Here is a 26,569-nt window from a genome sequence, read left to right on the forward strand (position 1 = left end):
TTTATACTACAGTACATTGATTATCGCTTTCATTTTTTGGATCAATGGACTCATTTGATAGTAAAATTCATGTTAAATTGCTGTTCTAGGGGTTGTTTTTAAAAGTCTGAAACAGATTAATCTGTTTTGCATTACTTTCTATGGGAAAGTGCGCCTTGGTTTTGGAATGCTTTGGTTTTGGAACGGATTTCCGGGATGGATTAAGTTTAAGAACCAAGGTACCACTGTATGTTCATATTGCATATGGGGGCCTAAGGGTGAGAGGGATTATTCTGCCTACAATACAGAATTAGCGGCTACAATACAGTATGCCAACTCTCATTACAATTATGTACATGCAGAGAAATTATCATGGCATCTTTACAAGCAATAGTTTACTCAACGCCCCACCCCTTCAGAGTCATGTTAACAAATGTCAGATGTGGAGCTGTTCTACATGTTGTCTAGGTATCTTATGTACATAAGGATACCTACCTATTTTTGCAATGCGTGTAAGAAACAGAGCATTCTCTCTTTTTACCTATCTAAATATCTTTGAAATCAACAGGATTATCAGCGCAGTCCTGTGCATGTATACTGAGCTCAGCCATACCTTCCAATACAATGCAGCCCAAATCTGAGACACCATCTTTTGGGTACGAATTTCTGCAAGTGTCACATGACCAAAGCAGTATCAAAGACCTGAAAAAGCGATCTTGGACCGAAATCGCGCAAGAGCAAGGGGCCCAAAATGGCCGTTGTACTTTCATGGGGGGAAAACAGTTGTCCCGGTTTTTCTGGGGCAGTAGACGGGTATGAGCTCAACCCCAGTGAATTCAATGTAACTTACTCCCAAGTAAGTATGTACAGAATTGCAGCCTTCTGTTAATTTATATGAATCTATCATTGGACATTTAGTAGTTTCAGAGCATTTCTAACGAGGACAATTGGCAATGTTCAAGTTGAAAGCATGTCCACCCACCAGCTGCGCAAAACTGCTTTTGGGAGCATTGTTGTGGTTGACCATGTAGGAGGCAGGATGAGGTTACTTGATGTGCATACACCTGCATGGTGGCCTGTGTCTGGAGTGTGGCCACAGACCTATAGGCATTTGTTGCACTCCTATGGGCCTCTTTGATAGGTCTTCACACCACCCTCTGCTCTTGTATAGGATTTCCACTTGCTTTGGGGCTGAGTAGCAATTTTTTGCCCACCTGCAAATTGGCTGAGCTGGACAAGGTGTTTTTGCTTCTACTGCAGTGAATTGGGGGGGGGGGTGTCAGTGTGTGGGTGCGGTTAAATAAGTTAATTTGATGGTGTGGTGAATTAGATCACATTCTTAGCAGGGAAGTGTAGGAAAGGTTAAGGTCAACTAAGCGAGCAGATAAGCATCCTTAGGCGCCTTTGAAGGTGAAGGACATTCTTGGAGGTCAGCTCTTCCTGGGTTGCGAGTCCCTTAGCCTGGATATGGAATATTCTTGAGGTTCACCTGCTGTACCTACCTGGAGTTGTGGGGCGCACAAGAGGGTGGGGCAGGAAGGCCTTCCAATGTCTGGACTTTGGGGCTATGCTTCGTCATGCTGCTTGGAAAGTGTAGGGTTCAGCTTGTCCAAAGCTGAGGTTTAGGATATCTTCCCATACTTCTCATTTCACCTGCATATATTATTTTTAAAAAATGTGGCCCTATTTCAACCTCGAAGCTACAAACATGTTCTCGAAGCTACAAACATGAATCTGACCAAACTGCGGGTGGCAGTGGAAGACAGGAGTGCCTGGCGTGCTCTGGTCCATGGGGTCACGAAGAGTCGGACACAACTGAACGACTAAACAACAACATTTCAACCTATCACTTGTGTCGTCCCACCACTTTGTTCTAGGCCTGGTTGCAACCAAACACACTAGGTTGCCTTTCTATCTACCTGTCAGGATTCTGATACGGATCTGGCCTGTGGAGTCAAAAAGCCAAAAAACGTTATCTACCCAAGTATCATGACTAATGTACAAAAAAGCCTGCATCATTGCTAGGAACAAATAATATTATTGTAGAGGACAAGTAAGTCACGTTGTTTCTTGCCTAATACTGACCGACTTCACAGACTCAGAGAATTGTAGAGTTTGAAGGGACACTATAGGCCATCTAGTTTAAGTTTCTGCAATACAGGAATAACATTTAAAAGGTCTCAGATGACAAGTTGAAGAGATCTGTCAAGAATAGTTACTTGAAATTACAGAAATATGAGCAAAATTGCAGTGGAAAGCTATTATTTAGCACGTGTGCTAAAAAACCCTCCATGAATAAAACACTGTTTTATCTCATTACTTCATCTCGTAGCATTTAAAACATTAAAAAGCACATGGAAGCAGCACGGCTGTTAATCTGCTGAAAACAGGCTGTCTTCAAATTAATGACTATCCTCAGGTTACAGACTGTTGGGCAGGGGGTTAATCAGCATATGTACCATAGTGACTCATTGCTGTTCCAAGGTAAGAGACAGGGGAGGCAGAGGAGACAAACAAAACCTAACTTCTATTAAGCTAAGGGTAGCAAATTACAAGTCAAGCTTAAAGGAGGTCAAGAAGGAGCACACTGTAAATGCAAATTTGTCACTGGGGGGGGGGGGGGAATAAGCACCACTTAAAGTAACTTCTACAAATTATAACACTATAATGATTTTTAAAACCTCATGGGAAAGATTTCAGAATGTGGCAGCCAAACTGGTGACTGGGAGTGGCTGCCGAGACCATATTACACCAGTCCTTAAAGACCTACATTGGCTCCCAGTACGTTTCTGAGCACAATTCAAAGTGTTGGTGCTGATCTTTAAAGCCCTAAACGGCCTCGGCCCAGTATATCTGAAGGGGCGTCTCCACCCCCATCATTCAGCCTGGACACTGAGGTCCAGCTCCGAGGGCCTTCTGGCGGTTCCTTCACTGCGAGAAGTGAGGTTACAGGGAACCAGGAAGAGGGCCTTCTCAGTATTGGCACCCGTCCTGTGGAATGCCCTCCTGTCAGATGTCAAGGAAATAAACATCTATCTGACTTTTAGAAGACATCTGAAGGCAGCCCTGTTTAGGGAAGTTTTTAATGTTTGATGTTTTATTCTATTTTTAGTGTTCTGTTGGGAACCAAACAGAGTGGCTGGGGAAATCCAGCCAGATGCGCAAGGTATAAATAATAAAATTCTTATTCTTATTCAGACCTAAATGAAAACAAAAAAGAAGTCCATATTATACCTTGGCTTCAGAATTTCTTCCCAGGCAAATTTTCAGAATAGGCCTTGGATTTACATGCTCCTTCTTCTGCTTCTCCCGCCTCCCAATAAACACCACATTTTGACAGCCACGGATATGATGTCCTTATTCTTTCCCCCCTGAATTGAAAGAAGGTCTACTAGCTTGGGCCCTACACCCAATCTGTTCTCCAGGAAGAATTTGTGAACTAACGTGTTCAATCTAATTGAATTATATTTTTGCACCAACTGGAAGGGATAGTTCAGATCAAATATTAATTTGGGCTGCCTTCTGGGCATCTATTTTCAATGAACAAAACATGGTGCTATAAGAACAAATACTCTGAATTATCACAGCCTATAAATTAACCTATTATGCTTTTCCAAAATACCCATGAGAACATGCCTCTCAAAAATGAAAAATTTTGATCCCCATATGGGACAGCTGTATATTCCTGCATTGCAGGGGGTTGGACTAGATGATCCTCAGGGTCCCTTCCAACTCTATGTTCCTATGATCTAATGTGGAACTGCTAATGCTGATGATTTTTTAAAAAATGTAGATACATTTACATGATTACAGGTGGTGCACAGATCTCATAGCACTTTTCTATAACAGAGGATATTGTTAGAATCCTGAGAATCAGAGGGCTGAGATTTTTCATTGGCAAGGCCTTGAAGCAGCTCTTTGATCTAGCCAGGATTTCACGGAAACAGTGGAGTGCCTTCACAGGCAGAGTGGGTGCAATGCTGCTGCAGTTTGTGTACCAATATCATGTAAATTGTAGTGGCTTTATGTGAGCCCTCCATCACCTGTCCAACCACCCAACCAGCATCTCCATGTGGACCCAATCCTACTACCTGCCCCCAGTGCTCCCATGGGCAGTTGTATGGGACCAAGAAATGTGAGGAAACAGACTAAAATTGGCAGTGGAAGCTAGTTTCTAGATATCATGATTATGGCAATGTTTTCTAACGAAACCATAAACCGCCTTAAGGAAAACTGTCAATGTTCCTTATTAACTTTAGCTGCTTTGATACCTCAATGTATTCACTGAAAAAAATCAAAAACCTGACATGTTTTTCAGATGCGAGCAAAATACAGTTGTACCTTGGCTTTCAAATGCCTTGGGTGTCGAACGCTTTGGCTTCCAGACGATCGAAAACTGGAAGAGATTGTTCTGGTTTTCGAACATTATTTGGAACCTGAACGTCCAACGTGACTTCCACGGCTTCTGATTGGCTGCAGGAGCTTCCTGCAGCCAATCGGAAGCCACGCCTTGCTTTCCGAACATTTTGGAAGTCGAATAGACTTCTGGAACAGATTCCATTCAACTTCCAAGGTACCACTGTAATGCTGAAGCACGCAAAATATGCAATCTGTTCACAGTGTTCATGAAAATCATTTGTAAACAATGCTAATTAGGTTCTACTAAAACATACAGATTAGCTGTAGCATTCTAGCTCAAACCATTGCATCTCTGTCCAGCTCAAAAAGGGGTCCAGGTGGGAGTTCACTTGCAGGAAGGGTGATGGCCAAAAAGCCACTTCCAACACTCTCCCGAAGGGTGCACTAGTTCTGGTGATGAATGGGAAGAAGATTTATAAGGAATCCCTGCCCATCTCCTTCTCTTCCTCCTCCTTTGGATACAGTAGAGGGGGCAATGGTGAAGGTGAACAGGGTCGGCCTTGAGGGACCTAAACAGTTTGGAGCTGGGTGCCATATTGAGGGAGCAGAACCAGGAAGATCTCCCACAAACCTGAAGGAATGTGACATGCATAGGTAAGGAGTTGGCATTAAGGCACACCTGCAGGTTAGGCCCACCTAATCACGACAGGTTTAGGAGACTACAAAGAGAATTGAGTATTTCCCACATATGGTTTCATTTCCCCTATGCAGTTCCTAAGTTCTTAATAAAGTGGCCCTGGTTAAAGCCATGTTCAACTAAATGTGGTATAGTCCAGTCCATCCTTTTCCTAGTAAGGAGGAGAAGGAATGTACAAAGTCTCAAAACGAATGACAGCGGATGGATCCAGACACTTCAAAGAAGTGTTTCAGTTTAAAGTGATGTAAATTTAAACAGGGAAAACAGGTTGAGAAAAATGGGACTTCACTTTGCCATCCGATGGCACAATATTATATCACACATACAACACATATAAATCACTTTTTTTTTATCAGCCTAGCTGAGCTCAGAGTGAGAGTCCTCCTGAAAATACATCTATCTGAACAGGCCCTTTGTATACCAAATTTTATTTTCTGTCCTTTGTTTCCTAGAACAACCCATTCTTTTGGCACATGGCAACAACTTATATGTTCTCCTATTTAAGTACAGTAAAGTGCTTCCTGCTTAATGCTCAGGGAAAATAGGATTTTGAGGTATTACAGAAATGTTGCATTCTGCACCTCAAGTACAGCCCCTTAGAGACACTGTTCTTAAATAATATACAATATATTATAAGCAAATAAAAACATTTGATTAAATTTTAGTTCACTCCCCCCCCCCCCCTTAAACATTCAGATCATTTGGGAGCAATATTGCTTTAGTCCTCTGTAGTACATATTCAGCAGATCATGCAAAATATAGAACATTTCACTTACAACAACATCTCAAGTGAAAAAGATGCCTTTGGGACTAAGAATATTGCATTATATAAACACAATTAAAATGCACAGTACTCTAAGCCAATGCCAGTTTACCATCAACAGCAACAAAGGCAAATTATAAATGCTCTCTGAAGCTCAATGACAAATGAAAACTTTATACACAGAAACAATCCCAAGTTACCAAAACTTTCCTCCAGAAAAAAAAAAACTTAGCTGTAATGTAATAGACATCATGCTTCGGACTTTTGCACATCTGAAGATGCATTTCAGTGCATTTCACATTCTAATCCAACTCTAATGCACACTACTTGAGATCCAGTCTTACACTTTCCTAAACTTGCAGTGCTTGGCAAACTGAGAAGCAAGAAACTCTGATATTATATAACTGGAAAGTGATACATTGCTTGCAATGATTTATTTATTTTTAAAAAATTTAAATAAAATTATTGTTGTTCCAGAAATAATTGCATATTTTGTAAAGTTCACTTTTTCACATCTATGTTTCCTATAGCCTTCCCCTTCTATTCACTTTTGTCTTCAGGAATCTAAGCTCCCCCTCCCCCGTTTCTTTCTTTTCTTTTGTAAAAGCTTTTTGACCAATGAAGTAGAAGAAAAGAGAAAATGTAATGCTCAGAGGTATAAAAACACTTCAATTGTATTTCTTTCAGACACTATATATTTCACAAGACACTTTAAGGCATTTTGGAATATAATACATGGAATTGAAGAATTGTTTAAAGGATAGCTCTTTTTGTTATTCATATACTGAAAAATAGGATACACTGGAGAATAATTATGATGACAGGAAACTTAAAACCACAAATATGAATGTGGTTCATCACCAAGATACAACCTCTGGCGGGTTTTCCCCTGCTTAAGTTTCTTATTATCTCACAGTTGGTTTTTTTAATGGAAGCTAAGGATTGTTGATGCTATACACACACACAATATCAAGGAAACAGTGAAACCCACGAAGGCTACCTGAATAACCTTTCGTGCTGCTCACAAGGCTGGTATGGATGACAGTGGGTGGCCTGAACCCCACCACCATTTTTAGAATATGAAAATATACATCTATACTTATTGTGTATGATTAAACAATATGTAACTAATTAATTGGTTTACCTTCTGATATAAATGAACTGGGGATAATGATTTGCATGTAATATGAATATGGACCAAACAAAACGAATAGTTGTTCCTATATTGAAGGAAAATGAATGATTTCATTGGAAGCATAAATGCTATATCTCAAATTTAGGTATATACTACTATTGGGCTTGTTTTTTTTTTTGTGTTTTTTTTTGTCGTCCCTTCCAGTTGAATGGAATCAAATACAGTATTTGTTTTCTGAACTTGAAGATCTGTAAACTTGAACTTGATACAAAAGGATGGTGTATGTTTTAATAACATACTATGCTTTATAATAGGGGACGTGGGTGGCGCTGTGGGTAAAACCTCAGCGCCTAGGACTTGCCGATCGCATGGTTGGCAGTTCGAATCCCCGCGTCGGGGTGCGCTTCCGTCGTTCGGTCCCAGTGCCTGCCAACCTAGCAGTTCGAAAGCACCACCAGTGCAAGTAGATAAATAGGGACCGCTTACCAGCGGGAAGGTAAACGGCGTTCCGTGTGCTGCGCTGGCTCGCCAGATGCAGCTTGTCACACTGGCCACGTGACCCGGAAGTGTCTGCGGACAGCGCTGGCTCCCGGCCTATAGAGTGAGATGAGCGCACAACCCTAGAGTCTGGCAAGACTGGCCCGTACGGGCAGGGGTACCTTTACCTTTACCTTATGCTTTATAATATATTATGTTATAAAATATGTGCGTTTGTCTCTTTTTATTCAAATGGGTTTTTTCCTTGTAACATTATTTTCTACCCTCTAGCAGATTTTCTTGCAGGTCCTGAGCTTGCCAAGTGATGTTTAAATGGGGTGGGGGGGGGGGGAGATTAAACTCCTTACTCCAATTATTCCACCTATCCTCTGAATGCTGGATTCTCTCCTTCAAGTCAGCTGAAGACTTCCTATCTTGAGGTGGTATTCAACCAAGTTTACTCAAAGTAGACCTACTGAAATTAATAAACATGACTAAGAAAGGTCAATTAATTGACCACTAATAATGAAACATATGTTGTAGATATTTTTCTACATTTATTATGCTATTTTTCTGATATACAAATGACATGAGAAAACTTGGTATACTTGTTTGTATAACATTATTCTTGTTTATAAAACCCAATATAAAAAATAAGGTCAATTAATTTCAATAAGTCTATGCTGGGTAAATGCTAGCCTTGGGTAAAAACCCTTTAAGTTTGAATACTGGTTAAGCTTGCAAAATGTGAATTTAAAAATTGTGAGTCCTGAGGAACTCAGATTAGGTCCAGGATATATATATATATTACAAGATCTACATAAAATTGTAACCAGTTTACATAAAACTATGCAATATTTTGAGCTTCAGATCCAGGATTAGATAGAAAGGGTTGCTATGATCTTAAGTTAGAGAAACGGGTTGAACATTACCTCATGGCTGAGCTGCTCTATAGTTAGTGCATTCTTTTTATAATGAATATAAATGTAGCCATCTTTTCATTCGTACATCAAAATACTTATTTACCCTGTCACATCGGACTCCCATCTAGTCTCCTGCTGCCAAGTCCAGAAGAATACCAGCATACAGATATGGACGAACCGCCCTGAGATCTGCAGGTATAGGGCTGTATACATTTTTTAACAAAACAATGAAATATTTGATTCAAGGGCATGTGATTAATTCTAGTCAGACAAGTATTACAACTGTAATTGTAACTCTTTCTGTCGTAGAACAATTTTTTTTAAGGATCTGCTCCACTTCTTACTCAATAGACATTTCCAATAATGGCTCTGGTTCAGTTCTGGTTCGGTTAAAAACAAGATCCAGCTTTGAGTTCAAGTTCGGATTTGGTTTGATTCCCTGGTTATTCTCCTATTGAGGTAGCTGAGTGCATTCCCTGAGTTTGGGATGTCAATTCACTTCAGACTTTCAGGGGCTGATTAAAAACTAAATGCTTCTCTGAGAATCTGGCAGTGTTTGCATCTCATGTGCATATCCCACAGAGATTGTGCCAAGGGATCCTGTTTCTCGTCTCTTCTGCATCTGCCAGGTCCTGTGAGAAACATAACTGTGAGTATGGAACTTGCAAACTTTACAGACATTCCTGATGGGAAATGGCACCGCAGGGAAGCAAGTTGATTGTGTTTGTAAAGTTCCATAATAAACGTGCACAATTCAGAAGTAAAAAGATGTGGAGCGTTTTTTTGCTTTTGATCTGTCATGTCTGTTTTGTCAACATGAAATATCAAGTTAAAAAATGTCTTTCTTTTTTTCCCTTTTCTTGGCCGAACACTCTCACTAAATCAGGGGAGCAAAGTACAGTGGTACCTTGTTTCTCAAATGCCTTGGTACTCAAACAACTTGGAACGCAAACACTGCAAACCCGGAAGTAAGTGTTCTGGTTTGCGAACTTTTTTTGGAAGCCGAACGTGCTCCGTTTTTAGTGCTACGCTTCCAATTTGAGTGCCACACTTCCGTTTTGAGTGTTACACTGAGGTCTGTCTGTTATTTTGCCTTTTTTTTTTTTTTGCGGCTTTTATGTTTTGTTTTTGTGACTGTGTGGAACGTTTCATTTTGAGAAGCGTAAAGGTGTTGCGTAGTGACAATGAATCATAGGTGAATGCTGGGCTATGCTGCTGCCACCCACTAGGGAGGAGCATTCAGGCCTGGGTACAGGTGGGGACCCACTACAGCAGCCCTTGGGGGTGATGAGAGCAGTGGAGGCCCGGGTTGGTGCTGCAGAAGCCGTATAACCAAGGGTTGTAAACGGCCTCAGCCCAGTACACCTTAAGGAGCATCTCCACGCCCATTGTTTAGCCTGGACACTGAGATCCAGCTCCGAGGGCGTTCTGGCAGTTCCCTCACTGCAAGAAGTGAGGTTACAGGGAACCAGGCAAAGGGCCTTCTCAGTAGTGGCGCCCGGCCTGTGGAACGCCCTCCCATCAGATATCAAGGAAATAAACAACTGTCTGACTTTTAGAAGACATCTGAAGGCAGCCCTGTTTAGGGAAGTTTTTAAAGCTTGATGTCATAATGTGTTTTTATTATTCTGTTGGGAGCTGCCCAGAGTGGCTGGGGAAACCCAGCCAGATGTGCAGGGTATAAATATATTACAGTGGTACCTCGGGTTACATACGCTTCAGGTTACATACGCTTCAGGTTACAGATTCCGCTAACCCAGAAATAGTGCTTCAGGTTAAGAACTTTGCTTCAGGATGAGAACAGAAATCCTGCTCCGGCGGCACGGCAGCAGCAGGAAGCCCCATTAGCTAAAGTGGGGCTTCAGGTTAAGAACAGTTTCAGGTTAAGTAAGGACCTCCTGAACGAATTAAGTACTTAACCCGAGGTACCACTGTATTATTATTATTATTATTATTATTATTATTATTATTATGTTTTAGAATGTTAAAGTCTGAGCTGGGGAGTAGCCATTGATTTTTCACCATATAATAATAATCCCCTTACATGATCTGAATGCTTTGAGAAACAAAGTGTTTCCTAAGTCAGTTTTATTAAGACTGAGATCCACAGAACTGCTTCCACTGCAGTTCTAACCATCTCCCTTCCGTTCATATTATTTGGAAGCAAACAGATCAATCAATACTATTACAGCTTCGTGAACAATTTCCCCCGACGTGACTCTGACACTGTGCTGTGCTGATTCTGTAGCTGCAAGGGACAGCTTCAACTTGTTTTGTGTCCAGTTCAAATGACATCGATCTGTCTACAGTATTCACTCAATAATCCTTTAATTTAGTTCCAATGAATGTCAAGTCTTTTGCTGAAAAGAGCATATTTTGTATGTGTATATCCCATTACATAATGTAACGTGTCTTTTCCACCCCTTCATCCATTTTCATCAAAATACACTTCAGGCAATACAAACACTCGCTATTATGGTAACACGTTTGCCAAAGAAAGATCAGATAGAAACAAAAACAAAAAAGCCTAAAGTATCACTTTTCATCTATGATAATTTTTGGAGGATGCTACGGCATGTCATATTCTGACGTCTCTGCTAAATCTTTGACTCAGAGTGGATATCTCATACTTTGTGAATATGAAACTACTACAATTACCATTTCAAAACAAAGGCAAGGGAGAAAATTGTGTGCTTGGAGTTGCTTAGGGGAAATTGTGAAGGGTGTAAGAGGGGAAATGTTTGGAAGCAGCAGGAAGGTCATTGTATAGCGAGATGTTTGCTGACCTAAGAAAAAACACATAATGTGTAAAGCAGGGATGCAGGCGTAACAGATAAGAGATTAGAATCATTTTATAATGAGAGACTAGGAAAGCAAAATGCATCAGGTGGCTCTGCTAGGACTAATGAAATACAAGACTTTGGTGCTGCAGTGAAAAGAGGTGAACATCCCCGGCAGATGCATCTTGCAAAAATAGTGCACTAGAGTGTGTTTATACTGGGCTGCCCACACATCAATCAACATTATTAGTTGTTTGGTGGTTATTTTGCTTACTGTATTGTTGTTGGAGGGGCAATTTTGCACTACAAAATTTTGCAGTATGTGATATGACATGTCACATAATTTCAGCCGGAAGCTACAGGACATTCACTGACTGGGAATGAAGCAGTATGTTCTCTCTGAAACTTTTGCAGGTCCAAACAGTATTGAAAGTGGAATCATATATTACCAGCCTGATACTATTGGGAGCACAAATCATAATTGCACAACAAAAATTACGTCTGGAGGGAGCCTCAATGAGAAAGCAGCAATTTTGTTGCATGTTGCTTCATTCATTATTGTAAGCTACCTCATGTTATCTATCAGAGTCACAACAAGCATTTTTTTTACCTTACTCCACTTCAACACAAGGAAGCGTTTTCCATGGGGAGGGGGATTGGTGGAAGGCAGTAGTGAGTTTTATTTTACCTTGACCTAAGTAAGAACTCCGCTTTAATTACGCTTCATGCTATCAGTTAGGGCTCATCCAGACTCCCTTTGGTGCTGCATTCCTAAGCAAAGGCCCAAGCTTTAAAGCACTGTGTCCGAGCACTTTATTTTGGCCCCACAAAACCATGCCTTTTGCCAGTTAATCGGAGCAAGCAGCAACCCATGGAAAACTCGAATCGCCATTCATTCCGATTCAGCATTATAAAGCGGGTTTTCACAAGAAAGTGCCAGAGCAAAAAGAAGAAGAAGAAAGCTGTATCATTTCCTTAGCTGCAAGGGTATGCAAATTCAGAAGGTCTACAATAAGAGTTTCAGACATGTTGCATGTCAGCTGCAAAGTAAATAAAGATTTCAGTAACAGAGCAATCCTAACCCCAATCCTCTGTGGCGAAGTGGCAGAGGATTCTCTCTGCATCTACCAAAAGTGCAGGTGGGTGAAAGCAATAGCCAGCATCAATCCTGAAACATGGAGATTAGCCTAAACCTAATATGGGACTTCCATTTAGAGAAGCCTAGAGCTGGTGCAGCAAACATCAGCAATTTTTACTACCACCATCTTCCATCCTGGCCAGCATAACTAGAGAGCTATGGATCTGGTGAGGGTCCACCACTCTGTCCAGTTTTGCTGCACCAGAACTGCAGCCTAAGGAAGCGGTGCACTATTTTTACTAAACCGAAACGGGGATTAAGGACCATACTACAGATTATGTGAGAGATCTGTAATTGGAATTCCTGATCTATGTACGTTTTCAAAAACCAAAATACAGCTGCAGGGCTGGGACTGCCAATTTGTTGAATGTGGGAGGGTGCTTGTTGGGAGATATTATCATGAACTGAGCGCAGCATATGAATAGTTTGGCCCTAACTCCTGGTACTTTTAAAGAGAAATCTGCTGAACTCAAAACTGATGTGACTTCACTTCCAGTAATTGAGAAAATGATCATCTACAAGACCGATAAACAACAAAATACAAACTAGATGTAAAGAAATAAGTAAAAGAGTGTGTGTTTAAAATCATTTAAAATCAAATTTGCTTTCAGACATGTTAAAAAGTTGTGATGATTAGTTGGATTATAGCTACATATCATGGAAACAGATATTAGGAATTCCTATGATAGTTATAGGGTTCCAACAGATTAGACATGTTTAAAATCACATTGTTAATATGTCTGGGGGAAAAGTTGTAGCTATTCTTGTATAAATAGCAGGTCTTTTATTTACCCCCCAAAAATATGTTTGACTTAAAAGAGTATATGTGAAAGCAGCTGCTCCAACAATTTCTGAATGGCTTAAAGCGCAATATACAATTGAATTTATAAACAAAGCCACACATTTTTATACACTGTGATGATAAGAAAATAAGTTTGATGAAAAAAGGATTATATTTGCCATGTATTGGAACAAGTATTAGGATAATAATGTTCAGTCTTGCTTGACAGAACACATCGCCTAGTTATTTTTTAAAAAATCTTAAAGGAAGCTTTAATATGCTATGTATGCATTGAACCAATTACAGATGGACAGAGTAGATGTCCACACACTTTCTCCCAGGATCACTCATTTGTTTATTTGGTGAGAATCCTACTACCACTTCACAATGAAAAGCTCTATTTGTCAACACAGATGAGGAAATCACACATGCCTTACAGCTCAGATAATAACAAACAGCATAGCTCAAATTATGCAAGCTAAAAGCGTTGCTTCATTTTGACTATGGCCAATTTGATTTGCAGCAGGGCAATCCAATAAAAGCAGCATCTCATTCTTCTTTTGTCTGCTAGGGGAACATGGAGGCATGCCAGAACGCCCAGGCTGCTTCTCCCCAAACCCTGCCTCAACTGCATGTGAACAAAATGCCTTTTTCTTTCCTAATCTGTCCTTGAAGTATAATTTTTCTGAAGGTTTTTTTTTTAAGCACCAAGTTAGTTGCAATTCGTATGCAAAAACTTTTTACAGGGGATCACTAACATCCCAGGGGATCTCTCAATTCAAGGTACAGGCTCGGCAACAAGGGCTCTTTCACATGACTTCTGTTGCACAGAGACAAGAACACAGTATCTGCACTGTTGAACCCGATGACATTAGCAGCAAGTGGCAAAAGAACAGAGAGAAAGCAGGGGCAGAAGAAAGAGCTTTAGCACCAGCACAAATGAAAGGAAGAAGAAAATAGTTATGGAGAACATAGCAACAAGACTTCGTTCCTCAAAATGCAATCAGTGGATAATTGAATTTGGTTAAATTGCTATGCTTTCTTCTGTATTAGAAAAGCAAAGGAAAAAGAACGAAAGCCCCATTTTGCAGGTATATATAGGCATATTCTACTGAGTTTCACCTGCAGTTTTAATAATATTTGAAGGAAGAACAGTAAAAATGTCTCCAAGAAAACAGCATGAAAGAAATGCACATGAGATCCCACACTTGCGTTTTCTTCTAGACCTCCAGGGAGCCAGAACGAACAAACTGCTACGCTTTTACTAGAATAACACAGATCTCCTCACATTCTAAATACCTTCCTGAGAGCATATTTTAGGATTGGCCCTCTAGCTGATTGTGCCTTGTTTGGGGATAGTTTCATATACTGACTGTTGCTAGAGTGGTTGAGTTGCAACCAACACTAGTTGCACTCAGAGGAGACCCATTAAAATTAATCGGCATGGCAAATGTAGGTTCATTAATTTCAACGGTCCCACTTCGCATAAAACTCAAATACAATTTAGTGCCATAATTGGCCTGTTATTGTCCTGCTTGGAGCAAGCACATTGAGTTAAAGTAATAAGGCAACAAGCTCATCACACTCACGGGTTAAGTGATAAGATAATAAGCATGATGACAAATTAATGCCAGTTTTTGGACTTTTGGCTGTCAAGTATGAATCACAAGGATTTATGTAAATAACAACATGTGAATTCACCTAGTGATACTCAAGTTAAAGTGAAATAGCTGTGTTTACTCATTTCTTTTTTTTCTTGTATCACCATAACAAAACTAAATCTGTGTCCTTGCTATATTTATCTATGTTACTTAGTAGTTTCAGTATACAAGAATGTAGCATTTTACACAGTGAGTTTAACAAACAAAAGTGCAAAAAAATTCATAGATCTGAAACATGAGAAATTGGTTGCCATTTCACCCAAAGAGGATCCTTTATCTTGCTCCAATATTTTTTTTTGCCAGTTCACATTTCTATCACATGGGGGGGGGGGGACACCCTTCTTTTTATATTTCCAACGTATGTCTAGATAGTTTTTATTTATTCTATGCATTTTTCAGGCGTGATGTGACATCTGGACAAGAATTTAAAGCAGTTCTCTTTTATGCCCATATTCAAGGAGAACTTACCGTACATGCATTTAACGAAAGCTTTCCCCACACACCAACTTAATATTTTCTCCAATATTTTGGGCCCATTTTACCATGTAGTCTTTGACTCTGTGTCATTTTTAATAATTGATGGATTTCCCCCAAAATACGTTTGTTTTTATTCTTAACGTCCAAAACTCTGTAGTATCTCTTATTTGTCCATCAGTTGTAATAAAATACTACACACAATAATTTTGAAAATATTTGAACTGTGGTTAATCTCCCCCTTGCATCTTTCTTTTGGCTTCTAAATATGAAACCATATTCTCCTGAATTTATTAGATGTTTGAAAGGGTATGGTTGTTCAAACTATTTTGTTGCAATAGCAGCTTTTCATATCATCTGTTCAAGTGCTAAAAGCCACGTCCTGTGTGCCAGGAAACAAATTAATGTAGGGTTTTATCTGCTGACATTTGGCACTTCCTAATTTAATAAAGAGAAAACAGAGAAACAATCATACACAGAGAGATCCTATACCTTCATGTAAATCAGAGCTAACTTTTCAGACAGGCACTGGGGATTCCTGGCAAAAGATTTTAAAATCTCCCTGCAAAGAAGGGGAACAGAACAGACAGAGCCCCAGACAGACAGCAGCAGATGTAGACTTACCACTGGAACAGTTGGGTCCACCCCAGCCAGGCTCGCACTGACAGGTGTTCGGAGCAATACAGCGACCATGGATACATTTATCAGCACAGTGAGCTGTCAGAGAAAGAGGGAAATCATCAAAGAAAGAAGGACTAAAAATATTGATATTTTTTTTAACCACCTACTTTCCATAATCCAGCTGTTTTATACTGTCTCTGGTTTCTCCTGAAAAACAAAGACTTATTTAGCATATTTAAAGTTTTTAATAACTTCCCCACATTTACTGGGTGTTTAATATCCTTGGATTGTCCTCTCTAGTTTCAGTATTTTGGAAGGATTTCACCATGGCTGCTTCAACTTTATATATCTATCCAGATAGGAAAAAGCAGCTCCTGTCCTTTAGTGACTCTATATTAGCAACTGTGTGCAGGAAAGGTGCTTGACAGAGCAATCGTAACCAGGTCAGGGAGGAGAAGAATTGGAGAGTCACACCCACATCTGACTTCTGCTGGTAAGGATGAAAAATAAGGACAGGGTTTTTTTGTTCATCTTTGCTGTGCCAGCTCCATTGGGTGAGCAACATGGCTTCTAATTCCACAGATTCATAGCCTCTGGCCCCTTGCTCCCACAATGCCCTATTTCTGAGCTTTTATCCATTCAGGCCTCTGCCACAGGAGAGCCCCCCTGCCATCTCTAGAGGCATTCATCTTCTCCAGTGGAGAGGTGATTAAGCTGCATCATAATTACCCTCCCCTTCTGTTCCTGCTCTCTTGTTTTATCTCTCTCTTTTTTGTGTGTGTCACATACGCGACTGATATACACCATTTATTTGGCAACCATAAATGTCTCATATTTTTGCAGTCATGATCATCAGTGAACATGATAGCCTGTGGCTACTGCATTCAGAGGTAAAAGCAAGAGAAGAGTAAAATATATATACAACAGCTTCTCTTACCACATTGAAAACAAAGATTCCAGTGGTGTAAAGACTGAAAAAGGTAGTATTGACTGCTATCAGATTTTCCTACAGGGCAGGTGCATTCAACATTTTTTCTAATACTTGTATATCTTGAACATCCTTACAATGGGTCTCTACAATTAATCCCTGGTTCTAAAGTAACAATCAGTATTGCAGATAATGTTGCAGTCCAAAAAATAACAAATACAGTGGTACCTTGGGTTACATATGCTTCAGGTTACAGACGCTTCAGGGTACAGACTCCGCTAACCCAGAAATATTACCTCGGGTTAAGAACTTTGCTTCAGGATGAGAACAGAAACTGTTCTCCAGCGGCGCAGCATGCCCCATTAGCTAAAGTAGTGCTTCAGGTTAAGAACAGTTTCAGGTTAAGAACAGACCTCTGATACGAATTAAGTACTTAACCCGAGGTACCGCTGTAGATGTAAGGGATAGAGCCCCTACTCTCAACACTTTACCCTGTATAAGTTGTTAAAAGGGCTATTATCCACTGCATACAAGTACCTAAAAACTGACATGAACTTTGGACAAAATATGTGAGAAACAGTAAATACAACCCTCCCTTTTCACTGGGTCATTATCCCCTCTTCCTGTTGTCTTCCCTATTGTCCTTTTCCTCTTGCTTCCTACCATAGCATTCCATGACATTTTTTTTGTAAAATGGTGCCAATCTGCATATTAAGCATGCTTCTAAGGCCATGGCATTCTGAAGAGTTTTGATTAAAACAAGATTAAATTTTGGTCTTCATATGCTAGGAAACATTAAAAAAATAATAGCACAGCTGCTAGGGAGATATGCTACACACTAGAAGCAGCTGTAAGAATATTTACGTTTGGACTGAGTTCAAAGACTTGCAGAGTTTTAGGAAGGTATAAGGGGATGTGTTTGTATCATGGCTTGCCAAGAAATTTTAAGAGCAGATGCAGGAAAATGTTGAAGTACAAAGCCTAGTGTACCTTGCAATGCAATGCTGCACAATTACCCGAAGGTAAATCTTAATACATTCAGTGGGGCTTGCTCCCAGGTGTGTGGTTAGAGGACTGCAGCCTTAAAGTCTAGTTTTCTATTAGGAATACAAGGAGCTGTAGCATCAGGAGGCTAGCCTGACCTGCATTATCTAACTGCCTGTAATAACATAATAAAGTGGTTTTCTCAAAACAACTGGAAAATTACTGCTAGGCACAGAACAATGTTATAAACATTATTATTGCAACTCTTGACCGGAAACCAGAATCTGCCTTTTTCTGAGTCCGATCATTTTTGTAAATCTATAGAAAAATATCTAGTGTTGGGCAAGTGTTGTGTCTTCAGGAACTCGGGAAAAGGTTTCTTTCTATTGCTATTGGTTAGCTTTAGCATAGTTAGGAATAAAAAGTTTTGTGTCTCTTGTGTAGGAAATGTATATTTTTTGGTGCATTCTGCAATTTCCTAAAGACATTGGGGATAGAATCTGAGACCGTTAGTATGGTGCTCTAAAGCCCATCCACCTATAAACATTTGTCAGATACAGATGTTACTAAGTATTCCCTTCTCAAAGGAGAACATGTCAATAATATCAATTCCTTAATGCTAAAAGTGTGCAGAAATTAATTTATTTGCAGATTATATTTTCTTCTGCAGGTAACAATGGCTTTAGACGTGCATTTGTATAGACAGCATGTTTCTGTTTTGCTGATACTAGTGGGTTATGCTGGTTAGTTTATCATTTGAACAGAAAACCAAAATCCTAATACCTACTTAAGGGGGCCTATATGAGAGGGGGAAAGTGTGGAACTGGTATCTCCTATAGAATACTGAGTGAATTACAGTGGTACCTTGGTTCTCAAATGCCTTGGTTCTCAAACGCCTTGGTTCCCAAACTCCAAAATCCCTGAAGTAAGTGTTCTGGTTTTCAAACGTTTTTCAGAAGTTGAACATCCGATGCGGTTGTCCACTATTGTTTCCGGGGCGCCTGCACCAATCAGAAGCTGCGCCTTGGTTTTCGAACATTTCGGAAGTCAAACAGACTTCCAGAACGGATTAAGTTTGGCGCTTTTGTTTTTGCTATTTATTTTGGTTTTTTTGTTTTATTGGCTTTTTCAGTTAATTCGTTTTTGTGACTGTGTGGAACCCAGTTCAGCTACTGATTGACTGTGTGACTGAGGAAATTGATAAAAGCCCCCCATCCAAATAATGACTATCATTAGTGCAGGTAAGAAAAAAATATTTTTAATTTTTATCATCTACAATACTGTCCTATTTATTTTATAGTACAGTACACGGCGTTTCCGTGCGCTGCTCATTCCCCAGAAGCGGCTTAGTCATGCTGGCCACATGACCTGGAAGCTGTCCATGACCTGGACAAATACCAGCTCCCTCGGCTTATAGAGCGAGATGAGCACACAACCCCAGAGTCATCCGCAACTGGACCTAACAGTCAGGGGTACCGTTACCTTTACCTTTACAATGATTCTTGCTTTCATTTTATGGATCAATGGTCTCGTTAGATAGTAAAATTCATGTTAAATTGCTGTTTTAGGGGTTGTTTTTAAAAGTCTGGAACGGATTAATCAGTTTTGCATTACTTTCTATGGGAAAGAGCACCTTGGTTTTGGAACACTTTGGTTTTGGAACGGACTTCCGGAACGGATTAAGTTTGAGAACCAAGGTACCACTTATAAGAAGAATAAAAGGCAGCAGTAGTAGGGCAGTGGTTTCAACCAGTTGCCCTTTGGTTAGTTTCTAGTTGAAAGGATATTTGAGCCAAATACAGTGGTGCCTCGCAAGACGAAATTAATTCATTCTGTGAGTTTTTTCGTTCTATGAGTTTTAACGTCTTGCAAAGCACCGCTGTGTATTGACGGTTTCCCACAGGAATGCATTGGCGGCTTTAAAAAAAGGCGCAAGACGTTCCGTCTTGCGAAGCAAGCCCATAGGGAAATCCGTCTTGTGAAGCAACTCAGAAAACGGAATACTCTTTCGTCTTGCGAGTTTTTCGTCTTCCAAGGCATTCATCTTGCGAGGTACCACTGTATAATCATTTGAAACATCCACAAGAAGTTGCAATTTTCTTCAATACCAGCTATTGCCAGTGAAAACAAAATAAACCACTCTGTTTTTATTTACAAGACCAACATGAAAAGTTGGCACTAGAAAAAAGGAAACAAACAATAAACGTTCTTATCTATGTGTTCATTCTATATGTTTTCTGCTTCTTTTGCTACTATCAGTGCACATGGGCAAATACAGCTGGAGAAAGTTTATTCCCTAGGGAAGCTCATTATCCAAATCAAGTATGTGCAGTGAGATGACAACATTTGGAGTCATCTCAGTCCATCCCAGAGAGTAGGACAGAAAGACAAGCCAGAAGCCAGCAACAAAAGTTCCATGTGCACCCAGGAAAGAAAGTGAGTTTTGTTTTATTTTTTGAAATGGCAAGCGGATGGAAGCATCAGGGAGGATGGACCATGAGAATAATCCCTTTATTGTCATGTCACTCTCAAGGCCAATGTTCATGGAATCTCAGATATTCATCTCCATCCCTTCCTCTGCAGGAAGAGACCACATTTTTGTTCCCTTTTGCCTGAGAAAGCCACTGTCCACTTTTAATCTTGCACACAAGGATCTTCCTGGCTGACTGACAGCTGAAGAAATAATCAGTGGCTCTTCTAATCCTGGCACCAGAGATGCTAGACAGGAACTTACAACTGCCAACTGGAGCTGTCGGTCGAAGAGTTATGCATCCATCAGCATTGGCACTTACAACGAAAAGGAATTCAGAGAGGGTGAATTAAAATACAGCCTTTTCAATTACTATCAAATCTTCTTGTTGAAGTCAAGACAAACGGACGTGCAAGCCCCTAAGACACCTGCACAGGAAGGTCTACTATGGACTGAAGTTTGGATTAATGTAGCAGTAACCAATTGGTGTCACTCCATCAGGCACAATGCTTTTTGGGCTCCATAAAGAAATGATCCTACAGCTATATGAAAGCATACTGATAACTCCAACACAATAATGTTAGACCTGTTTTTCTGTCTCCTTTTCTGTTTTCACTTAAGAATCTCAACTATGTGCTGAGAATCTTTGTTTAAAAAAATGTTGTAGTTAAATACATACTAAGGCTACAATCCTCTAAAGACTTAATTGTAGCAAGCCTCTTTAGAACTGAACATTTATATGATTACTAGCTTTAAAAAAAGTATACCAAACTAAATGAACTCTAGAATTACTTTCAAAGATGGGAAGCACTGACGATTAAGTGCTCTGTGATACTTCCTTTGCTACCTGAGGACAAACAACTGCTGTCATCCAGTATATAATCCAAACAATACATTTTATCTGAATTCTATTAGGTATTAGCAGTTGTAATTGAATCCCTAATTAACACATACTTTTCAGCTCTGCAAAGTTAATATTCTTTTCAGATGAGAGTGCCTGTACTGCAATGATACACTACATTAGCCCTTAAACCAAAGAAGATATTGGACATGAAAAATAAATTTTGACAACAAAACACTTCTCTCTCCAAAGCTCCATCAGGGTTCACACATGAACTTCATTTTCTCTTGCATGTTAGAGGCAACTCCAAACATGCAAATCACATTACTTTGTGTGCACTGGTGCTCTCAAACAAGGAAAAGTCTGCCTGAAGAGGTTATTTGTGTGAAAGATATAGAATATTCTGCCAAGGCAGAGGTCAACCTGCTTACCAGATGTTAATGTGCAACTACTGAAAGCCCACTTCTCATTATCTGGCCATTACTGGAATCATTTGAAAAATAAATATTTGGAATTGCCAGCTGCCCTTGAGGCAATAAAGTGAGAAGGGTAAAGATTGTCATTTACAAGAAACAATTGGAAAGCAATGATGGAGGCTGAGGGCATTTAGCAGAACCACACAAATATCAGTATTGTGACTACAATCTATTTGATTCCTTACCTGCCCTTTATCCTATAGTCCCAAGGCAGGTTCAACAATTTGAAATCAAATTTTAAAAACAGTTTAAAACAAATCATAGTAATACGCTGGGTCCTGAAGAAGTATATCTCAGGTATCGAACGCCAGGGCAAAGTGGTCCGTCTTTAACATACAATGGAAACTTTACAATGAAGGTGCCAGGCATACCTATGTGGGAAGGGAATTCCTCCATCTAGTAGCTGCCACAGAAAATGCCCTCTCCCAAGCCACACAAACACTGAACTTATTAGAGCAGTGGAGCTACCAAGATGGCTCCCTCAAGATGGGACGCGGGTGGTGCTGTGGTCTAAACCACTGAGCCTCTTGGGCTTGCCAATCAGCAGGTCAGCAGTTGGAATTCCCGCAACGAGGTGAGCTCCCGTTGCTCTGTTTCAGCTCCTGCCAACCTAGCAGTTTGAATGCATACCAGTGCAAGTAGATAAATAGGTACTGCTGCGGTGGGAAGGGAAACAGCGTTTTCATGCGCTCTGGTTTCAGTCACGATATCCCATTGCGCCAGAAGCAGTTCAGTCATGCTGGCCACATGACCCAGAAAGCTGTCTGTGGACCAACGCCGGCTCCCTCAGCCTGAAAGCGAGATGAGCGCCGCACCCCATAGTCGCCTTTGACTGGACCTAACCATCCAGGGGTCCTTTACCTTTTTTACCTCCCTCTGCTGATGTGTACCCTGAGAGTATATGTAGGGAAGGAGGTGTTCCCCCCCAGATATTTGGGGCATAAGTCGTTTAAGGACTTTGAACACTAATGTGAGTGTATTGAATTGGACTTGGAAACAAACTGCTAACTGATTAAGAGCCTCTGTTAGTGTCAGCAGTCAATGCCACAGATTGATAGACAGTCAGCAACTTCTCACTTGCACAGTGCCAAATGAAGACAGCCCCTGACTCTACCCTTGCCTCCCGTCAGCTACTGTGTGCTTTCCCCTCAATTGCCCCACAGTGGATGTCAAGATACTCATCAGCAAATCACCAAACCAGCCTCACATTTCTTTAAAGAAGCATTTGAGTTCTCAGGCAATGGTCATTTGGACTCCTGTTCTCAGAGATCAGATAGTCACGGGAAACACTAATACACTTCTCTAAGAGTTGCACACATAGAACTGAAATCTTGATTACTTAAGCAAATTCTAATGTGATAGTAGCAAAAATCACTTTACTTACGGATACACATTTCTCTGCTTTCATAAAATCCAGGGCAACACTGAGATTTCCGCCTGTACATAGTTTTTTCTCCATGCCTATAGGCAGTACGGTAACTGATTCTATTAAAACACATGAAAGCAAAATTTGTTAACAAGTACTTGAATATAACCAACTATGGATAATTAGGGATATTGCTGACCTATAAATCAACCCTCCTTTTCCTTTGTTAATTAAGTATTCCTTCCACTAATTCTATATTGGACTCTTCAACTATTTCAAAAAATATCCTAAGACTTTCAGATACAAACATAAACAAGCTGAATAATTATTAGAACTCAAGCCTGCAATGCATACTTCATATGTGGGAAACTGGATTGATCAGACATAACCAATCTACCCCAGAGGTAGTCAATACCCTCCAGATGTTGTTGGACTCCATCTCCCACAAGACTCCATCATCATGGCCAATGGTTTAGAATGATGAGAGCTGCAATTCAACACCATCTGGAGAACACCACATTTGTTACCTCTTAGGGGGATAGATTTGAGTGTCCAGCACAGGGTTAACACAGCAAAATTTGTGTACTTATAACCCACTGATTTAATTGAGATGAACTCGAAGAGGAATTTATTTATTTCAGAATTTAGTGACTGCTCTACATTCAAGGAATACCCGAGTGGTGTAGAGAAAGAAAGAAAAACCATTAATCCTATCATTATTAAGAACAGACATAAAATACAGTAATTTGGGGAGGCTTGGCAGAAAATAAAGTGAGAATTCCAGGGAACTGGGGCCACCATGAGAAAAACACATGCCAGAGTCACAGCATACGTTACTGCAGTGGCTCATGGCACCATCAGTACAAGCATAAAATCTGAAGTGGCCTCATTTCTCTACTGTTCAAGAAGCATTGAAAAATGACCACCCCCTATGGTTATATCCCATATAACAAGATCCATCAAAATATATGGCAGGCATGCTACAGAACTGCTTAATCAATTCCTATTTTCAGATAGTAAAAACTGAATAAGCCACTGCATCAACATTATAAGTCTCTCTGTAATTCTCTAAAGAAAGGGAACATATTTTCACACTAGTGCCTCACACAATCTTCCACAGCCCAATAATCCTTTGTAAAATACAGTGAGCACTTGAGAGGATTATCTACCTCATAGTCTTACTTTGGATAACTTATACCCAGAAGCACACACATGCCGGCATGCAAACTATGGTTGCACTCATACGATCCTATTTGTGCTTGATATAAATTATTCTAGACTCTTTTTAACGTGAAACAATCATTAATCACCTACAAAGGATTATTCTAGCAAAGCAATATAAGAACATAGTTTATTGTTTATAAGCGAATCACCTGTGTCGTGTGCATTTAAACCAGTTCAGAATGTCTGTGCAGCTGGTATAGTAAATTTGATCAAAAGGGTGTGGATAGGATTCTTGGACTGTAACAGAATAGCTGCACAGAAACAAAACAAAAATATTAAGTATGTACTGTACTAGAACGATTGTTAAGTGAAATAAAGTATAATTATGAGGGAAACAAATATATAGGTTTACCAACATTTCAGAGATATTATCTGTGCAAGTGAACACTCACCATGTTTCAGACAAAACCAATCAATTAGTCTTTAAGTTGTTCTACATCAAATACTATCTGCTTACTATACAGTAGTTACATCTCTGATTGAAGAAAAGTATTGTAAACTATGAGGATGAGCAGCAAACTTTTTTCTTTGGTGCAGATCTGAGTGCATATATTCATCTAATGTTTTGTCACAGCCCAGAAAGTAAGTGCCTGTTTTCAGCCAGCATCTACTAAAGGAGTTTTCCACTTTTTAAGGCAATGTTTTCTTCCGCCTTCTACCATTTGTGTTCAGAGGTGTCCCACAGATAAAGGAGGGCAACACAGCAAACATTAGAAATGGATTGTGAACCAGAATGCTTTTCTGCACTATTGTTGATAGTTAACATTTTAATAAAATTTCCATTAATATAGCAGATGTGGTGCTACAGTTGGATGATCCATACAAATATTCTTACTGTGAAAATGATGACCACAAAATGTGGGGAAATGTGATTTGCACCTAGAAAAGCAATCTCGACACTTAGATTTGAATACGTGAGAATTGAAATCCTGCTTCCTTAATCCCAAATCTATAGCAGATTCAGTATGTGGAGCTCTTCTGAATAAACTTGTTTTGTTTTTTAAAAAATAAGTGAATGAATACCCCTCGAAAATATATATGAAAAGTCTAAATACAGTAACAGTATAAAGGTATATAGGTATAAAGGTAAACAGTATAAATACAGTATAAAGGTTCCTTGGCGAATACCTACATGAATTACACAGGCCAGCTGTTTCTGTTTACCATTGCCAAAGAAAAAAGTGTAATTTCACTAAGGTGTCTCATGCTCCTATGCTAACCTACTATAAAATAAGTCCCAGTGAGTTTCATAGGACTGTACACACCGGTGTGCTGCATAAGCCTGGTGTTCTGCTCATTCTTAATTCACTTAGAGGCTAGTATCTCATTCCTTTCCCCTACATTCGCAATTTAGTTGGAATTATCCTATAGGATTGCCAAAGATTCAAGCAGCAACAAGTAATTTGTTGACTACCATCTATTCCAGTGCAACTGCTAGTGGTATGGTAACTTTCCAGATGGTGGTTTATATGTTCTTCCCTCTTGCCACATCCCTGAATATTGGAAGAAGAATGAAAGAATACTATATTTAGAAATAATCACCAGTCAAACAAATGATGGTTTCTACTAGTTTTAGGGGTAAGATTCAGACTTTGTTATGCTTAGAGAAGACCTTTTGAAATCTATGAGACTTAAGTTTAGGCAAACGTACGGTAAATCCCATTGATTTCAGTAGGTCTACTCTAAGCACAACTAACACTGGATCCAACAACATGCAATCAATGCTTCAGATGTTTACATGAAAAGACACAAAAAAATTAAAGGCTACAAAATGAGTAAAAACAGCATCTGAATTTGCTTTTGCAAGCTTGGTATGGTGCTAAATGTGCACCCACAGCCCTTCAACTCTTTGTATGCATGAGAACTCCAGTGGATATGCTGTGCTCCTCCTGTACTGTATATGTAATTCCTTCATTCATTTAAGCAAAGGAGACAGATCTGTGCACACATCCCTTTGTATGCACAGAGCTGCCAGTGGAAGACACACTGCACTGAAATTATAGCTGTATTTTCCTCCCATGTGAAAATAATTAAACCAACAAGTTTTAAGGTAGATTTTAAAAGCTTCATAATTACACATGGATGGCTTCCAATAGGGCTAATTTGAATATGCACATTCTCCCACAGAGTTAATTGGATTAAAGGTATCCATTTATAGTGTGTCTGGTATTTATACAGTGGTACCTTGGGTTACGAACTTAATTCGTTCCGGAGGTCCATTCTTAACCCGAAACCGTTCTTAACCTGAGGCATGCTTTCGCTAATGGGGCCTCCTGCTGCCACAGCGTTGCCGGCGTGTGATTTCCATTCTCACCCTGGGGCAAAGTTCTCAATCCAAATCCAAGGTACCACTGTTATGTTTTTTATTTCCCATTCCAGGCATGGATATATTTAAAAGTAGAATATGTGTGTGTGTGTGTGTGTGTGTGTGTGTGTGTCTCAGTGATGCATTTTTTTCTATATAGCTGCTTTGGGATATAGAGAACACAGAT

General features: G+C 39.8%; 1 protein-coding gene across 1 annotated transcript in view; it reads right to left on the reverse strand.

Annotated features, from left to right (window-relative positions):
- MEGF10 (multiple EGF like domains 10) overlaps nucleotides 1-26,569 on the reverse strand; it is a 113,691-nt gene that overhangs the window by 58,437 nt on the left and 28,685 nt on the right. Inside the window, exons 3-5 of the mRNA XM_083403709.1 lie at nucleotides 24,227-24,328; nucleotides 22,872-22,972; nucleotides 15,792-15,884 (exon numbers count right to left, since the gene is read on the reverse strand). Of these exons, the coding sequence (XP_083259835.1) occupies nucleotides 15,792-15,884; nucleotides 22,872-22,972; nucleotides 24,227-24,328 (296 nt within the window). The remainder of the gene's footprint in view (nucleotides 1-15,791; nucleotides 15,885-22,871; nucleotides 22,973-24,226; nucleotides 24,329-26,569) is intronic.

Source organism: Podarcis tiliguerta (genome assembly GCF_965153285.1).
Source record: "Podarcis tiliguerta genome assembly, chromosome: 11".
In the NCBI taxonomy this organism is placed as follows: Eukaryota; Metazoa; Chordata; class Lepidosauria; order Squamata; family Lacertidae; genus Podarcis; species Podarcis tiliguerta.